This window comes from Callospermophilus lateralis, chromosome X (genome assembly GCF_048772815.1).
Source record: "Callospermophilus lateralis isolate mCalLat2 chromosome X, mCalLat2.hap1, whole genome shotgun sequence".
NCBI lineage: Eukaryota > Metazoa > Chordata > Mammalia > Rodentia > Sciuridae > Callospermophilus > Callospermophilus lateralis.
In genome coordinates this window covers 31,222,182-31,242,438 of record NC_135325.1, presented here as the reverse complement: position 1 = coordinate 31,242,438, position 20,257 = coordinate 31,222,182, and the positions used below count along the sequence as shown (strand labels likewise).

Sequence of the window (20,257 nt, the reverse complement as noted above, 5' to 3'; positions counted from 1 at the left end):
ACCTCTACCACTGGAGTGTTTGTGTCTCATAAGGTTGTGTTACTATTATTGTGACTGAAAAAGTCCAATTCTGTTGCTGCTTAATAAAGTCAATGACTCAAGAGACAGAGTGTCAAGAGAAGAAAGAGCCTTATTTGCTGGCCAAAAGATGGAGAAGAGGGAGCTCTGCTCACAAAACATCTTCTCAACTCCAGGGAATTGAAGGGTTATAAATATAGAATGAGAATAATGAGGGAGGGAGAGAGATTAATAAAGGGGAGGAATAGTCATGTTCTTTCTAGGAATAGGCAGAAATCTTCCAGAAACTAGACTGCCTCCTTTTTTCATTCCATTCATGATCTGGTGTTTCTGGTCATGGAGATTGTTAAGTATCTTTAGCCTTGAAGGGAGACTAAGTAAATCCAGGCTAGGTTAACCCTGGATTATAGTTCTGGATAAAATATTTCTCAAGTCATCAACACATCTGAGTAGAATCCGACCCAAGGTTAAGGCAGCAAAGAAGATAGACACAATATTAAGGCAGAGTTGCCAAGCCTTTTCCTCCCATTCCAGTTTCCCATTTGATGTCTGCAGGGTCAAGTGAAGAGTCAATGTTTTCAGCAGAAGTGGCCTTCATATCCCTGAAAAGTAACCTAGGTAACTGTTATCATCATAAGCCACATGTCAGAGATGTTATCTACAACAAAGCTAGTGAGATACTAAGAATGCATTGCCCAGCTGTGTGACCTCCAAAACCAATGATTTTTAAGTCAACTAAGCAAGTGAAAATAGAGGGCTTATTTAGATTTTTTCCTCGGATATGTCAACATTATCTGAAAGAGCCACTGAATTGTAAATCCTTAGTCCCAGGACTTTTGCAGGTTTCAAACAAGAAAAGCAGCAAGAAACAGGCCAATAGCCCTGCCTCTGGGCCCTGATCCTCCCAGAGGGGATGATCATTTCCCAAGGTTGTCCTAAACCTTCCAGTAAAATCAACTCATTACAAGTTTACAATGTTTTGTCTTTTTAAAATATCTTTGTGGTAATGCTCTTGAATAGATTTTTTTGGTACTAGAAATTGAACCCAGGTGTGCGTAAACACTGAGCCACATCCCCAACCCTTTTTATTTTTATTTATTTATTTATTTTTATTTAGAGACATAATCTCACTAAGTTGTTTAGGACCTCACTAAGTTGCTGAGGTTGGCTTTTTATTATTATTATTATTCATTGTACACAAAGGGAGCACAGTTTTTCACTTCTCTGGTTGTACACAAAGTAGGGTCACACCATTCATGCAATTATACACATACCTAGGGTAATGATGTCCTTCTCATTCCACCTTCTTTTCTATCCCCATGCCTGTTCCCTCCCCTTTGGCCAATCCAAAGTTCCACTACTCATCCCATGCCCCCCCATTATGGATTAGCACCCACTTATCAGAGAAAACATTCTGCCTTTGGTTTTGGAGGATGGGCTTACTTCACTTAGCATGATATTCTCTAATGCCATCCATTTACCTGCAAATGCCATAATTTTATCCTCTTTTAATGCTGAGTAATATTCCATTGTGTATATATACCACAGTTTCTTTCTTCATTCATCTACTGAAAGGCATCTAGGTTAGTTCCACAGTTTGGCTGTTGTGAATTGAGCTGCTATAAACATTGATGTGGCTGCATCACTGTGGTATGATGATTCTAAGTCTTTTGGGTATAGACCAAAGAGTAGGATACCTGGGTCAAATGGTGGTTCCATTCCCAGTTTTCCAAGGAATCTCCATATGCTTTCCAGATTGGCTGCACCAATTTGCAGTCCCACCAGCAGTGTATGAGTGTGCCTTTTCCCCCACATCCTCTCTAACACTTATGGTTGCCTGTATTCTTGATAACTGACATTGTGACTGGAGTGAGATGAAATCTTAGAGTAGTTTTGTTTTGCATTTCTGTATTACTAGAGATATTGAACATTTTTTCATATATTTTTCATATATTTGTATATCTTCTTCTGAAAAGTGTCTGTTCAACTGCTTAGCCCATTTATTGATTGGGTTGTTTGGTTTTTTGGTGTTAAGTTTTTTTAGTTCTTTGGCTGAAGTTGGCTTTGAACTTGCAATCCACTTGCCTCAGCCCCTTGAGCCACTGGGGCTCAGCTTGAATAAAATTATTGATGTCTATTTCCACTGCAATTTGCATTTTTGAATTACAGAAGTTGCTTACTGACACGTTCTGTTGGAGCACCATTCCAAATGAGAGAGGCCTACAGCTCAACTGTAATCCTCAGGGACACAGAGTCCTGGGCTCTCCAGCTCCCTGGACAAATCTCCTGACTTCCTTGCCTTTGGGAGTTTTTGTTTGTCTTTCTTCACCATCAAAACAGTAGTCTCTTAGGATAATGCTGCATCATATAAATGAGAAAATAAAATAATCTAGGGTTCAGGGTTCACTGAAATGCCAATTCTTCCAAAATACATTATCTAAAACTCATTATCATAGGGATATCCAATAATGCCCAATAATAAGAATTTAAAGATTTTCATTTAAGTTAAATACATAACACATAACCTGCTTTTTACTTGAAGTATGACCCTCAGTTATTAATAATAATGAAGGTAAACTTTTTCTGAGTGATTTTTCATACATAAATCAAAAGGAGATTTAACATTCTTCCCTGATGGAAATGTCAGCACACAGCTGGAGAAATGATTATGGAGAAAAGGGTAAATGTCGGGCCTAGGAAATCAGTAGATGATAATAAGCCTGTGCCTCTCCCCTGAGGAGGATTAAAGAATGACCATACCATTGCATAATTTCATACCTCCTGGAGGCCTAATAGCTTCCAATTTGGTAACCTAATATTTAGTAGCCAAAGTTGCCTAAGTCTTGGTTGGTGCTAATTACTTAAACCCATGGGAAAAAAAGCAAAATTGATGAGTTCCTTGGGGTTGGATATGGAGGATCAGCTGTTTCCCTAGAGCAGGCCCACGAACCTCTTTAAGAACTATCGTTCCAAGAACCAGGCACTGGTCAGAGGGTGGTGTATTGAGCAATGAGTATGGGGAGAGGTAAGCATGATAGTTTGCTGATGAATAGCCCAGAGTTTGCATCACGGCTTGGCAACATATTGTCTACCTTCAACAAAATACTTAAACTCCATGACCCTCAGTTTCTGCATTTATAAAGTGGGGATGGAGTGTGAAGAAAATCAAAAGTGTTTGCACATGTCAAACTACTATCTTTACATGGATTAGATGTTCAGAGGACCATAGCTAGTTATTGTACCAGTGAATTGAGGAGGATATTCTGTCTGACCCATACCTTCCTAACCTTTTACTGACAATAACATATACACTTCCCTAAGTTTGAGGAAATAGAAGTAGTCTTCTCATTGAAAGAATTTGGAACACTTAATCTAAGGAAGAGAAATGGATCATACAGGCTGTTGTCCCCAGTCTCTCTGTCTTTGGTTCCACTAGCCTCCAATCCTAAAAAGACTATTCTTCTGACAGGTTTGACAACACGTGGGCTTCCCACCTTGGACTGCCTCCTGGTGACTTGCCTTCTTACTCTGCAAATTACTCAGATGATTCCAAAACCTGGCGCCCTGTGGAGATCTTGAGGCTGGCCAGCAAATACCAAAATGAGATCTCAGACAGGAGAATCTGTGTGTCAGCATCAGCTCCAAAGACCTGCAGCATTGAGCGTGTCTTGCGGAAAACAGGGAGATTCCAGAAATGGCTGCAAGCCAAGCGCCTCACACCAGACTTGGTGCAGGTGAGTGTGTAGACCATGGGCAGGATGGGGTTGGGGAAACTGAGGCAGAGAAAAAGCGAGATCCATTCCCATCTCACACATCTCAGCCTGAAAAAAAAAAAAAAGGAAAAGTTGTGATCTTTGTAAAGTACAACAAAACCTTGTTCCTGGCTTGTGACAAGACAGATACAAAACATGATTTACTTGTAAGTCTCTTATCCCATTGTCATGCACCATTCTCTCTGAAATGGCCTTCAGTGATTATTTGAGAAACAGTTCCTAGCTGCCACCTCTGATCTAAACATCTGACAGGATGACTCTTATCAGCTTTCCATCACCGTGAGAAAAACAGCTTAAATAATGAAAGATTTATTTGGGTTCATAATTTCAGAGGTTTCAGTCCATAGTTACTTGCCCCATCACTATGGGTCCAGGGTGAGGCAAAATGTCATGGTGAGGAGCATGTGACAGAGCAGATGGGCTCACCTCATGGTGGCTAGGAAGGCAGGAGGGAGAGAGAGAAAAAGAGAGAGGTAAAAGGATGGGACAGGGACAAGACATTCCCTTCCAGAGCACACGCCAAATCACCCACCTTTTCTACCTAAGGTCCACCTCCAATAACACTATCAGCTAGGGATCAAATATTAAACACATAAGCCTTTGGGACATTCCAGATCCAAACTATAGCACCAACTCTCCCCCTCCAGCAGGGTTTAACTCACCTGCAACTATCCTCTGAGAGCCTCCAGCATCCCCCAGGCTAGGTGAGCATTCACCTGTAGAAGCTCTTGCATGTATCCTCTTTCACAATCAGAGAGTGCATTTTGAAAACCAACCTCCTCTTGTATTTCTTCTTGTAAAGAAGACGCAAATCTCTATCATCACAGGAGCAAATTCTGATAATGCAACACCCTTTTCCCCTCTGAGAGCTCCCCACAAGTATGCTGCCCTGCGAACTTCAACATGTAGCTGGTGCCATCATGTCCTATATTGGTTCCTTCCCGCACTATCACCTTAAGTATCAACCTTCTTTGTTCAAACTGACATACCCATGGACCTTCACACACAGCAAGCTGAGTCCCCTTTGGGCAGAAGATGCCACCTCCAAGGATTGAGAAGTGGCTTACCTCCATCAAAGATGGAAAGAAGAGGCTCACTCCAACCTCCCTGCCATCACAAGGCTGGAGGATTTAAAATGGGTCACAAGGCTAGAGGACTTGAACTGACCTTCTCATGGCGATGCTAAGAATGCTTCCCACTCTCCCTGGGCCACTAAGTTTTTTACATGGACACCTAAGACTGCCTGGGTGAATTCTGAGAACTAACAGATCCTTCTTTGCCTTCTTCAAGATGAAGGACAAGGAGCAAAGAATATTCACTGGCTTCTGGATATTTCATCCATGTAATAAAAGCACCTGGCTTTGCTCTTAAGTTTTGTGGCATAATGGTTAATATTATGTGTTAACTTGATTAGGGTATGGGATACCCAGATATTCAGTCAAACAGTGTTCTGAGCATTTCTGTGAAGGTGTTTTGGGATGGGATCTGCATTGGAATCAGCAGACTAGATAAAACAGGCTGCAGGTTGTCCTCCCTAACATGAGTGGGCCTCTTCTAAAGCCAGATAGAACAAAATGGCTGGCCCTCTCCCAAATAAGTGGGACTCCCTACTGCCTAACTGACTGCATTTAAACAGGGACATTGTTTTTCTCCTGTCTGCAGATTTGAACTAAAACATAGGCTCTTCCTGGGCCTCAAGCCTGGTAGCCTTTGAACTGAAACTACACCACCTGCTCTCTTGGGTCCTTAGCTTGTTAACTTTACCTCTTGGGACTTTTCAGTGTCTATAATCATGTGAGCCACTTTCATACACACACACACACACACACACACACACACACACACACACACACCATTGGTTCTGTTTCTCTGGAGAACCCTAATATTTGTGGAAACTGTTTTGAAATAAGGAGGAGTCAGGTTGCTGGTATTAGGGCCATCATTTGACACAAATAAAACTGAGCTTTCCAATGGGGTCCTTTTGCAGTCTGCACTGTATGAATTTACTGGCACTGGGGTGGGAGAGAACAAACCAAAGGATGTCAAGCTGTCCTCAGTCCAAGGGGATGGTGATAGGATTCAGCATAGAGTTGGTATAGGAGGCAAGAACTGGAAATTCAGGTAGAAGAACCTCATGGGGGCTACTTAATATGAAGCAGAATCAAAGGACAGAGGTCAGATACCAAAGCCTATAACATGATCAATAATCTAGACATAATCCCTCCATGCCTCTCTTTCTGCCCTGCAGACAGGCCCCATGGACTGGCCTGGGTACCCAACCTATGCCATTCACAGGCTGGCCACAATTAATACCAATCAGAGACACCGTAACTAATATGGGCTTAGGAGCAAATACAAGTCCCCAGGAAGGTCAAAACAGGTAGATAAGGAATTATTTCAAAACCTCTTAAAAATCCCATCACTTCTTCTTCCTCCATATTACCAAGTCCCACACTGAAGAGCACAATTCCCCAAGATGACCTGGACAACATAGCAAAGAAAGGAAGAGGGAACCCTATAGTTGGGTCCTGCATCTGCCACTAAAACCTGTAGCAGAATTGAGAAGGAGCAGAGACATGAAAGAACAGAGAGCTTCGGGTTCCTGTTCATCCATTCAACAAGTTTCAACAACTGTGCTATATTCTGGGGAATCTAAGATGAATCAGACACAAACTCTATCTCCAGGAGCTTATGGCTCAGTGGCAGAAACAGACAAGAGTGCAAATCATCACAAAACAATGTAGTTGATGTTATGGAGGGAGGGAATAAGACTACTGACTTGGGTTCTTCATTCACTGACCACACGACCTTGGATTTAAGCCCAGGACCTTCTCATTCTGTTCTAACATTCCTACTCTGAAAAAAATGATAAGGGAGGAAGACTTGTGGATGGTCTCAAAGCCTCTGGCAGCTCTGACAGTCTTTGACTTGCTATGACTCTGTTTCATTTATTTTACAAATACTGACTGAATTCCTACCATCACCAGATGCTGTGCTAGACACTTGGATTTTTTTTTGTTCCTCAAATGGCAACAAATGGTACCTCCTCTGCCTCATTCATTCATCCTAATGAATATAATGCCTTAGAAAAAGTCCATCACTATAAAAATGCACATCAGCATTCTTATAATAAGTGAGCCCCTTTCTTTAATTAAAATTTGCTCTACCTATTTTGCCATCTTAAGTTTTCCTTCTTTCTGCCCCAAAATCATCCATTTACAACACCCTGTTAAGACAATCTAAACTATAAAACAATTTTTACTTTACTTTGGCCCTCCTCTAAGGCATCTTTTTATCTCCATCAGATTTCCCCCTTCCTTATTAAAAACAGAAAAATCAGCAGCCATTTTATAAGTTCTGAAAAACTCCTTTCTTCATCTATCCAACAAGTTCAAGATCCTTCCCATCTGTTTTTTTTTTAAACATGTCTTTAAAAATTTTTTTTTTTTGTAGTGGTAGATGGATAGCATGACGTTATTTTATTTGCGTGTGTGTGTGTGTGTGTGTGTGTGTGTGTTACTGAGGATCAAACCTAATGCCTCACACGTGCCAGGCAAGCACTCTGCCACTGAGTCACAGCCACAGCCCTCCCCATCTGTTTTTTTTTCTTTTCTTTTCTTTTTTTTTTTTTTTTTTTTTGTGGCACCATCTTTTCCTTCTCCTGCCTTTCTTTTCCCCCAGACTTTTTACCCTTAGGATTCCACAGCCTTCCCAGAGTGCTCTGTCACAGTCTTTTCTACTCCCAGTTCTTATCCAGGCAACACCCAAACTCTTGCTTTTTTCTTCTTAGCAAAATTTGCCCATTAGACTGTTTTGAATAGATCTGTCTTCACCAAAGGTGTGTTGGCGGGGAATTTCATCTATCTACCCAAGAGAATTGAAAGAAAGTGATCAAACATAAACTCATAACTGAATACTCATAATAACATTATCCATAATAACCCAAAAGTGGGAACAATCCAAATGTCCATCAAATGATGAATAGATAAATGAAATGTTTTATCAATACAATGGAATATTATCCCACCATTAAAAGGAAAGGGGTACTGACACATACTGCAACATAGTGAACCTTGAAAACATGCTCAGTAAAATGATCCAGGTACAAAAGGCCACACACAATTCCATTTCTACGAAATGTCCAGAACAGGTAAATCCATAGTGATAAAAAAAAAGTCAGATTAGTGATCACTGGTACCTGAAAGGAGGAGAGAATTGAGAGTGACTGTTTAATGGATACAGGGATTCTTTAGAGGGTGATTAAAAAGCTCTGGGATACAGTAGTGACAGTTGCACAAACTTGTGAATGTACTGAAAGCCACCGAATTGTACATTTTAAAATGGTTAAATTGATGAATTTTATGTCAATTTTAGCTCAACAGCAAAGGAAAAAAAACATCATTTAACATACTAGCCTATCCTGTGACTATATTCTCTTAGAGCCATGTGAAGGCAGCTAACCAAATAATTCAATCAATGTCAAGATGTTAACAGCTGATAGCATTTCTCTCCATTTGAGAGCCAATATTGCAGTATTTCTACCAGTCCATCCACGACTATTTCAAATCTTCCTAATACTGTTGACTCTCTATATCCCTGAGCTCCATACATGCAAATTCAACCAACCACAGAACAAAAATATTCCGAAAAATATTATGTCTGTTCTAAACACATATTTTCATTATCATTATTCCTTAAACAATATAGTACAACTATTTGCATATCATTTGCATTATCATATACTTATATATATCTAGAAATGATTTAAAGTATACAGGTGGATGAACCTATAGGTTCTATGCAAACACTACATCATTTTGATGAAGAATTTGAGAGCCTGTGGATTTTGGTATTCATAGAGCATCCTGGATTCAAGTCCCTGCAGATACTGAGCCCCTACTAAGCCCAAATGTGGCCTCAGAATTCTTCTCTGTGGTATTCCAAGTAAGCAGCCTCTGTTTTTTATCTCAGCTAGAATATAAAGAAATCTCTGAATAACCATTCATCCCAGATTTGTCTGAACAGCTCTACCTTACTTTTCTGATAATCCATCAGACATGAGTCCTAACTCCTAGTTAGGAAGTTATAGAAGTCATGATCATTTTATACTTATATTGGAGTATAAGTATTTTATACTTATATGGGAGTTTCAGGCACTAACCATTATAGGATAGATGGTAGGGAGATGTGCCTCACCCTTCAACTTACACCAAATGGCCCAATGCCAGCTCAGCCAACCAGTCGGGACAACCCCTGGGATTCTGTTGGCACTTGACTTAAGTGGGTTTTCTATGATTTCCTCAAGAGTCACTTTCCAACAGGGATCTAGGCCAAAGCCATCAATTGTGTGTATCTGCGTGTGTGTGCGTGTGTGTCTTGTTGTGAGGAGGAAACTAACCAGCTTTTCTCAGAGTACTGACAAGGCAGAGATAAGAAGAGAAAAAAAATCAAAGAAATGAAAATAAATCAGAGGGAGGAAGCATCTGACTGATTCAGGGGCCTTGGAACTCTGACTATCAGTCCAGTTATGAATAAAGTCAACTAGGATTTAAAAAAAAAAAAAGCCCAGTAGTCTTCATGAGCAGCTGAGTCGGGGAGTCTGGGTCTCCCCTCCTGCGGTTCCAAATGCAACTTTGTCTTAAGAGCACTTTGTCTTGAGCTGCAGACGGGGTAAGCTACATCAGGGACTGACAAGGACAGCAGGACCAAGAATCAAGAAGGAGATGAAATAATGCAGGGTATGTGTCCGTATGTGGGCAGCACTTATGCTAATAAAACCAGGACTTTTCTCCTCTAAAAGCTGCATTGTTCGGATGGGAATATCCCACAGCCTAAATTACTAGTTCACAAATAGAACCACAGTCAAGAAAACCACTCAAGAGATTTTCATGATGTGCTTGTTTGCAAAACCACAAAGAAGGCTTCCTCTGCTATTATGCCAATCGCAAAGGGGTAACCACCCTAGGCAGTCCGTGGCTAATGAGGGGAAAACACACATCCTCCATCATGCCCGCCTTCCATCCCCTCCAGTACGATCTGATCCGCTTTTGACCTTGTGCTAAACACAGACCCTGTTACTCCCTCCTGCGGGAATGGACTTCAAGGCGCCGGAGCCTTTCCTACCACTAGATGGCAGTGTAGAGCGTTCAACAGCTTTGTTTAAACAAGGACCGTTGGCAATTTTATTTCCTATGTCTCCATTATTTCTTTAAATAGAATCGGGGAAATAAACAAATTAACTAAAATGCACTTTAGTAATTCAATCAAAATATAGGCTTATATGTAATTACAAAACAAAGGAAATTAATTTTTGCTTAAATTTAACTCAAAAACACTTCAGGGGCATTTACAGAACCTATACTAGGCACTAGAAAGGCATAAGGGTGACAAGACAAGGTCTTTGCACTCTGAAGATAACACCATACTAGACTCATTCTGGCACAAAACAGGTTATGATAAAGTGTTTTAATGAAGATGAAAATTTTATATTGGATTCACAGCTACTTTTCATACTATAAATATTTTAATTTCTCTCAGGCTACCAAGTCAGGACCCTTCAGAAATATTGCATTTGTTTTTTTAAAACAACAGCATGACTGTAACGATGCTGACAAAGAAAAAAAAGTCACTGGTGGCTGTATCATTTTCACACCCATCTAATGTTGAATCGAAGATGAAATGCCTATTGGGGCAAAGGAAATCTAGGAGATCAAAAGTGCATCCCCAGGAGCACGTGGGGCAATATTCCCAGCACATCATCTAGTGAATGGCCTTCAGGATTGGAGCCCCATCAGAGGTACATGGTGACTATGAAATCATGAGACCTCACTCCCAGTAACTCTTGTAACACAGTCACTGTGCTGTGTTTGTTGCCCATAGAAGTTTTGAGATAGACTTGGAGAGCTATTATGGGATGGTTGCAAGTATCCCCACTGCCAACTTACTCCCTCCAATAGTGGAATTGCTGAGAGTTGAAACAATTAAGATTTTGAATGGAATTTGTTTAGGGTTAAAACCATTGAGACTTATCACCTCTCATTTGTGGCAAAGGGGTTATTTGGAACTTAACATATTCATTCCCAGGCCTCCATTGTCATAGACTCACAGAAAAAGGACTAATAGATCACCCAGTCTGTCCACTAAAAAAACTTCTAAATTATTCTTGATGGATCTCATGAAAAAAAAGGAGACAGTGAAAAGCTTCCCCCGTCTTGACACACAAAAAAAAAAGTAGAGAAAGAAAAAAAAAAAAAAAAACAAGACAAGAGAATAATAGGGGAAATGTCGACATGAGACAGGTCGCCAGGGGGCCCCTTCCAGATGATGCTTAAATGCAGAGTAAAAGCAGTCCCCTGGCAAAAACATAAGTGAAGCCTGAACAATCATCAAGACAGACCATTCAAGGCAGGTTTCATCTTTAGACTCTCAGCTTTCCCTGAACTTAGTGAACCAGGCCTCTTTTTAAAAACTCACTATGAAATTTTTCCTTTGATATCTAACTATTCCTGTTCCGATGGATAGCAGTCTCCCTTTATTTGCAGTTTCACTTACCACAGTTTCAGTTTCAGTTACCCACAGTCAACCATAATCTAAACATACTAAATGGAAAATTCCAGAAATAAGCAATTCATAAGTTTTAAATAACTTTTATTATACTACATTGTAATAATTGTTGTATTTATTGTTACTTATTCTATTAATCTTTTATTATGCCTAATTTATAAATTAAAATTTATCATAGTTGTATATGTATAAGGAAAAAAACATAAAGCTGGGCACAGTGGCACATGCCTGTAATCATAATAACTCAGAAGGCTGCAGTAGGAGGATCCCAAGTTAAAGGCCAGACTCATCAACTTAGGGAGACCCTGTTTCAATATAAAATTTGTTTTAAAAGGACTGGGGGGCCGGGCATGGTGGTACACACCTGTAATCCCAGCAGCTCTGGAAGCCGAGGCAGGAAGATCATGAGTTCAAAGCCAACCACAGCAACTTTGCGAGGCACTAAGCAACTAAGTGAGATCCTGTCTCTAAATAAAAATACAAAATAGGGCTGGGATGTGGCCTATTGGAAGAGTGCCCCTGAGTTCAATCTCTGGTACATCCCCCCCCCAAAAAAAATAGACCAGGGTGTAGCTCAGAGGTAGAATACTCCTGAGTTCAATCCTCAGTACTAAAAGATAAAAGAAAAGAAAAAAATATATAGAATTTGGTACTATCTATGGTTTTAGGCATCCAAGGAACATCTTGGAATGTACCTTTTGCAGATAAAGGAGGACTACTAGTCTCTAAAAAACAAATACTTTTGCTGTAAATGGAATTTGGTTCAGAGACCTCTGAAATTGGCTATGCCTCTATGTATGTCCACATAAGATGAAGTAAGCATAAATTAAACTATATAATTATATAAAATGTATCTATAAAAAAATTCACTTGGAAGAATTAATGAGAAAATGTTAAGTTCCAAAAATATTAGACCACAAAACCACTCAATAGTTTTTTAAAGTATAAACTGTAAAGAACAGTCTGTAATCAAAAGGCAATAACATTAGATATTATCAATAACAAAAAGACAAAGAAAAAACTTACTAAATCAGGAATTTTAAAAGATTATCTTTTGAATCATAGAGCAAATAAGTTGTAATAATATCAAGAAAATCAAAATGAAGAAAACTCTATATTCCCCAAATCTATGATTTAGCCTTTGCCAAAACATTGCTTAGAGGAAATTAGAAATCAATCTAGTATTTTGTTAGGCAGCTGTCAATACAAGATTGGTCATTAATGTGGAGAAATAATAAAAAAATATAAAAATTTATGTTAATTTGGTCCTACTCAGGGCCACTTAAAGCAGTCATAATTTTTCCAATTGTGTTGGCTCTTCTCTCTAAGGATTATCAAGAGTTCTATGGAAAGCATGATTTGTAAACCTTTTATGTGGATTAATAAGAATATTTATTCCTGCTTTATATATGAGAGCAGAATATAGAGCAATATACCAATTTGTTAAAGATAAAAATAGATTTCTACCCCACTATAATGTATAACTATAATGCAGCAATAAAACACTTAAAAATAAATCTCTACTCACTGAACCATATACTTCATAGATTTCTGAAATAACTTGAAATCTTGCCAGCTCAAACTTTCAAAATATTCGCATCCTTTGTATAAAATAAATAATATATGACCATAGAGTGACCAGAAACTCACTACCTTCAGAAAGAGCTTTTGCCTTCTTTGGACAGATGAGCTCTTTAGAAAATTCATCTCAAATCTGTCTTTTTTTTATTTTTATCTATTTATTTTTATTTAGTTATTTGTTTGCTTGCTTGTTTGTTTGTTTATTTATTTAGAAGTGGACTCTTTGCTGCCCAGTCAGTTCTCAAACTCACAATCCTCCTGACTCAGCCTCCAGAGTAGTTGGGATTATTGGTGTGAACCATCACATCTGGCTTCAAATCTGCCTTCTTGTAACTTTCATTCCTTTAAATTACTTTTACCCCTTGAAGTTGTACAGATTACACATGACATTTCTGCCTCTCATACCTTTGCCTCCTAAATCCTGTCTTCCTCAGTCTAAACATCCCCAATTTTCTTTCCCATATGGTCATTCCCTTCATATTTAAGCATATTAAACACTATGTCAATTAAAACCCTATATGTGGCTAGATTTTAGTTTATAAAAACAGAATATTTTATTTATCCCATTAAATACTCAGAAAAATGAGATATTATATCCCATCTGATTCAAATGTATGATATGTCAAGGTCATTGTACTGTCATGTGTAACTAATTAAAACAAATTAAAAAAATAAAAATGGAAAAAAATATGGCCTTAGATTAAATCTTACTCCAGCCTGTTAGCTTAATGCTGTGCTGATACTTTTCATAGCCTCTATAACCCCAAGTATGAATCATCTTCAGTTTCAATGAACACAAATTTAATCTCTGCCCTTTGTTGTTAATAAAAATATTCAATGGAGCCAGGCACAGTGGCAGATGCCTGTACTGTAATCCCAGCAGCTCAAGAGGCTGAGGCAGGAGGATTGCAAGTTCAAAGCTAGACACAGCAAAAGCAGGTGCTAAGCAACTCAGTGAAACCCTGTCTCTAAATAAAATAAAACATAGGGCTGGGGATGTGGCTCAGTGGTCGAGTGCCCCTGAGTTCAATCCCTGGTACAAGAAAAATAAATAAATAAAAATTAAAATTAAAAAATATATATAATATATATTATATATATATAATATATATATATGAATAGGACCAAAGAAAAAGCCTCGGTAATACATTAATTGTTAAGCAAACTCAGTTCATCAATTTTTAAATACTTTAATTTCCTAGCAACCAAAGTCTTGCTTCCCTAGTCTCCTTTACAGTGTTATTATGAGAATCACTGTTGAATGCCTCTCTGAAGTTCATGTATTCTCAGTCTATTTCATTTCTCTGATTTAAAAATCAAATTACCAGGTCAAAGAAAAATGCGGTTAGTGTGGGATGACTTGATTAAAAGAATCCTCAGTGGCTCCGTAGGATCATCGCTTCCTCCTTCTAGAGGCTTACAAATCATTCTGCTAATAACCTGTTTCAGACTATTTGTTATGATCCCACGAATCACCAATTTGTCAAATCTGCCCCCTTGCCCCTTTCAAATATCTGAAATGGACTTTCATGTCTTTTCTGTCCTCTGCATTCACTGCCTGTGATTCACCAACATTGTTTGCAAGGTCTCTGTGAATCCTTCAGGCTGAAGAACTCAGAACAATAACGTCTTCCTTTTTCTATCTTGCTTTCCATTCCTGTTTGCCACATTTTGCCTCACTCTTTTCAGATCAAACTCCAACACCTGACAAAGACCACAAGCAAATATTAGAAATGAAAATTGGGCCTTTACTTTGTTACCCATCAAAGTTCTCCCCATGACCCTATTCAACAAGTCTGCTTTCTTTGTGATCTCTGCTTTGTGAAATATAGCTATTTTTAAGGATTTATAAAATTATAAATTATATACATAAATCTTAAGTGTATAGGCAGATAAAAATTTCACATATGTGTTCATTTATAGTCACCACCTATAGCAAGATACTGGATACCACCTATAGCAAGATTCTGGCTCTTCAGAAGGTTTTTTTTATGTCCCTTCCTAAAAAGGGGGTTCATCCCCCTCCTAGGGGAACAACCATCCCAGTTTAATTGGGAATATCCTGATTTTATCACTGAAAATCCCATCCAAGGAAACCTCTCAGTCCAAGGCCAACCAAAGCAGTAAGTCACCCTATACCCTCCTGATGGTAACAATTATTCTAGAATAAATCACCATGGATTAGTTTTACCTAGTTTTGAATTTCATTTAAGTGGAATCATACCATATTATCAACAAGTCATGCTATCTATCCTTGCTGCTGCATAAATCTGTAGTTTGTTTTCTTTTTCATCACAATATAATATTCTAGTATATGATGATACCATAATTTATGTACCCTATTGTTTTTGTATATTTAGATTGCATTTAGTTTGAATTATTATGAATTTAAATTACTACCAACATTATTGTATATGTCTATTGTTGAACATAAGCTCACAGAAGTGGAAATTCTGGGTCATAGCATATACAAATTGACAGATTTAGTAATTACTACCAAACAGTTTTTTAAAGTTTTTGTACTAATTTTCTCCTATATGCAATGAAAGAGAAAATTCTGTTGTTTCCTATCTTCTTCAACAATTACCATTGTTAGTTATAAATTTTGTTATTTTGGTGGGTGTTTAGCAGTATCTTGTGTAGTCTCATTCTCATTTTTCTGAAATCTTTGTTACAGGTTCCTTTTCATGTATATTAGTTTCTTTTATCTCATCTTTGGTAAAGTGCTGGCTTTCTTTTGTCCATTTTTTATTGGGTTGCCTTCTATATTATTGATTTGTACAAGTTATACTCATCTTCTGGATATAAGTTTGTTTTAGTTAGCTATTTTGCTGCTGTGACTAAAAGACCAAAACAGAACAATTATAGAGGAGGAAAAATTTATTTGGGGGCTCACAGTTTCACAGGTCTCAATCCATTGACAGCAGGCTTCATTCCTCAGGGCTCAAGGTGAGGCTGGACATTATGGTGGAAGAATGTGGCAGAAGGAAGCAGCTCACATGATGATTAGAAAGCAGAGAGAGACTCCACTCTTCAGATACAAAATATATTACCCTATAGCCACGCCCCCCAATGAGCCACTTTCTCCAGTCACACCCCACCTGCCCCCAGCTACAACTCAGTTAATCCCATCAGGGATTATTTCACTGATTGGGTTAAGGCTATAACCCAATCATTTCTCCTCCAAACCTTCTTGCATTATCTCACATGTGAGCTTTTGGGGGACACCTCACATCCAAACCATAACGAAGTTCTTCTCAGGTATATATATTATATATATATATATATCTCCTCTCAGTCCCCATTACAGACCTATTTTCCTCTGATTGCACCTCCTGACTGTACATGAGGAATTCTCCTAACCAAACACTCCTCCTACACAGCATCCTTGGTATTGTCTCATTCATTGCAAGGTAGAAAGCCACCATTATTAGCCTACTTCAAAGAGCCTTGTGACCTGTCTCCTTGCCTCTCACCTTTCCTTTATCAAACACGTCCTCTACTTGGCCACCTGCTACCCTCCCCTAAAACAGTATCTTTTCTTGTCATTATTGCCTGAGCAATATAGCATAACAACCATGCAAGTAGCAATTATATTTAATTAGGTATTATACATCATCTAGAGATTATTAAAATTTAAAAGAGAAAGTGTGTAGGTTCTGTGTAAATACTATGTGGTGACATATATTATGTCACTCTGGCTCACAAGAGGGCCATTTCCTTGGAATTAGGGCCCCTCTCTTATTTATCTTTGTGACCTTAACTTTATATAAGACACTTGATATAAATTTTGACTAACTTTTGTTGAATAAATGACTTGCAACAACTTCAGGGGGAGCTTCTACAAGTTTCCCAGCTCAGGTTCACATTTGCAGAAGTATATTTGGGTTGGGGAAAGAGTTCTCAAATTCTTTTTGGTTTTCCCTGCAAAGACGTCCAAAAGGGCTATTGAGCCGAATGGCAGACCTGAATTCGAACTGCTAGCATTTCTTCCTCAGGGAAAAAATCCAGCTTATGCCATTCAGGGCTTTGTGACCTCTCTCTCTCTCTCTCTCTCTCTCTCTCTCTCTCTCTCTCTCTCTCTCTCCAGTGCCTCTGGTGCTACTTTCTCCCACCCAAGAAATTGCCTGCTTTTCTGTCTCTGTTGACCCTTATTGTCACCACAGAAAGGACCTGGTAGATAGCCACCCAGGGTTCAGGGAAATAAACGAAGTGAAGCAGGGCAGAACAAATGTTGGAGTGGCAAATAGAAAGAAGTTACAGGGGCTGGGGATGTAGCTCAGTGGTAGAATGCCCACAGAGTGTGCACAAAGTCCTGGGTTCAATTCCCAGCACAGAAAGAAGAAAGGGAGGAGGAGAGATAAAGGAAGAGAAAGTTAGCCCACCAGGTATCCAGAGAATGCATTACTGGCTCCTCTCTGAGTTTCATCTACACTATCTCCCTGCTAAAGATCTCTGCACCTATGATTCTAACACAGAAGCCACCTACCCAAGTCTATTCTTTGGTCCAAGCTTGTCTCAAGACAGTGAAATTCCATGCCCCAAATATACTCTCAGAGAGGTTTTACCCCAGTGAGATATCTCAGTCAGGTCAAAGAAAAGAAATGAAAGATGTAAAGAAAGCCAAAGGCATGGTCAGGTTGAACTTCATTTCCCCAAATTCTCTTCTGTGCTTTCTGTCTGGGTGGGCCACAGAGAGATTCTGTTGGGAATTGGGGAGGGCAGAAATGGAACAATGGGTCCTTTGATAATTCCCACACACCTGGCTCCTCCAACTTTTTTGACTCCTAGGCCAGGGTTAGCTCCATACTGGAGAAGCCCATGTTCAGCAGGATACTGCACCATCAAGGTCAGGAGCAATAAGAACTGACATGGGTTTCCGTCAGTTCTTATACACTCTGGCTTGTGTTTATGGGTTCAATCTTGTCCTTGATCTTCCCCTACATTTTTTCCACATTCCTTTTCCTGCTGTCTGCCCTGTGAACTTCAAGCCTCCAGCATCAGGAGGAGAGCAGCCTTATAGAGACTGCTTAACTAGTTCCCAAGGCTGGCATAAAGTCAAAACCCTGTACAAAATTTTTAAATATCCTGGGCTGGGGGTGTAACTCAGTGGTAGAACATATGCTTAGCATGTGTGAAAACCTAGGTTTAATCCCCAGCACTGAAAAATAATGATGATAATTATAATGATGATGATGTTGGGGGCTGGAGGTGTAGTTCAGTGGTAGAGTATGTGCTTAGCATAAGCGAGGCCCTGGATTCCACCTCCAGCACCACACACACAAAAAAAAGATCTGGTGATTCTACTTCTCTGATTGAAATCTGACTAATACAGGCGGTGCTACCTCAACAAAAGAGTCAGGGGAATGAAGAAGCCTAGAAGCTTCTCTCCCAGGCCAGCAGGAGGGTTTTCCTGGCAATCAAAATTCTCTCTGAGCCTCCTGGACTCCAGGACCTTTGCACAGCAGAAGTCGCTGAGCTCCTATGGATGGTTTTGCAAGCTTGGATGCACAAATATGTTGTCAGAAGCACTTGGCTTCTTAGCTTTTGATTAGAAAAACAAAAGGGAAAACCAGCAGCCCATAGAAAGAACTAGCCCATTGGAGAATTATGACCAGCTTTAGCATACCTGAATCAAAATGACAGGCCATGAAATAATTTGTTTTACTCTGCATCAACTGCCCTGCCTACCCCAACTGTCAGCTGAATTGCCTGCCACAATGATTATTTCATCTACCAGGGTGAAAATCTTTGAGCATCCCACAAATGCTTCAGTGGCAAAACCCCAGGGGCCCAGGAATGGGAGAAGACAGAGATTAAAGTTGGAGGTGGGAGGAAAGATAGAGCCTCCAATAGGAGGGGAAAGACAACTACCACTTCCATGGAAGAGGTGGCCATGATCACTACCATGTGAGCCTCTGGATGTCAAAGGTTTGGCAAGCACGGGTACAGGAAAACAAGGGAAAATAACCCTGACCAGAGATACTGCTACACAGACGCCATGTATAACACTGAGGGGCCCCCTACTTAACCATGGCAAGACATGTCTCCAAAGCAACCACTTTCTAATAATTAAGACTCAGTAGTTACAAGGATCAGAAACCTCCTCAGATCAATTAAAGTAAAAAAGGGGGGTTATTGTGCTGGAAGTACATTCATCCAGGACTCCTGGGGAGTAGGAAATTGCAAGGCACCTCATCAGTCCACCTCCAACTCCAGAGCCACATTGCTTCCCAGCTCTACTCCTATCTGGAAGTCTGCTCCATTACCTCTGGGAAGACTGGATCTCTCTGTTAGTCATGCTCCTTGCTATTCCAACATTACCTGAAGTTACAGGTTCCTGGACCAAACAGCAGCTCCCTTACTCAGCTTCTCAGGAATTGGGGGTTGGGACAGACACCCCAATTAAGAATGCTGCAACATATCAATCAATCTGTGTTTAACAGTTTGATTCTTAGAGACCTCTTAGATGCCACTACCTACTAATTGCTGTGAAGGTTAAAATGTAATTACTCAAAGTTCCTGTCCACAAGGCACTGAACAGCTAAGGACAGATCTGATGTGCATAGAGCATGAGGCCTGTATATCACAGATTGTAGGAAAGGGAAGAAAATAAGAAATGGGAGGGCCAGGAAAGCTGCTTGGAGGAGGTGCGGCCTGACCCTGAAGAGGATAGGATTGGGAAAGTGTCAATCGCAGATTTCCATAGGCAGGGCAAAGATGTGGAAGTGAGAACATGGTATGATTGTGGGAAGTAGTGAATGTCATGACCATTCATTATAGCGTCAGAGAACACTGGGTAAAAGTTGCAATGGCAGGACTGGGGCTGGGGATGGGGGTCCAAACTTCATTCTATAAAACAGTGGTTCTCAAGCTTGAGCATGTATCAGAATCCCCTGGGGAGATTCTTAACCCACACATCACTGGACCCCAGCCCCAGAAGATCTCATTCAATAGGTTTGGGACAGGGTCTGAGAATTTGTATTTCTTAAAAAAAAAAAAAAGTGACTTGAGGAGAGTGGACCTTTCTACATATGGGCTTAAAAGTGGACAGACAAAGATCCAGAGAGGGATCAGGGAGGTTTGGTGGCAAAAGTAGGGCAGGGCCACACCCACACAGGCTGATGGAGAAAACAGATTGAGGAGGACTCATCCAAGAGATATGGCATCTGCCATAATCCAGACACTGCTCAGGTTTCCTGGAGATATAAGAGTAAGGTCCATAGGATCCAATTCCTGCACTTGAGGCATGGACTACCTGTCAGTATTGGAGAGAGAAAGCCCAATAAGGATGTTGCATGTTCAAGGTAAGGAGGTAGTAG

General features: G+C 39.8%; 1 protein-coding gene across 1 annotated transcript in view; it reads left to right on the top strand.

Annotated features, from left to right (window-relative positions):
- Dipk2b (divergent protein kinase domain 2B) overlaps nt 1-20,257 on the top strand; it is a 43,356-nt gene that overhangs the window by 5,123 nt on the left and 17,976 nt on the right. Inside the window, exon 2 of the mRNA XM_077107685.1 lies at nt 3,488-3,752. Within this exon, the coding sequence (XP_076963800.1) occupies nt 3,488-3,752 (265 nt within the window). The remainder of the gene's footprint in view (nt 1-3,487; nt 3,753-20,257) is intronic.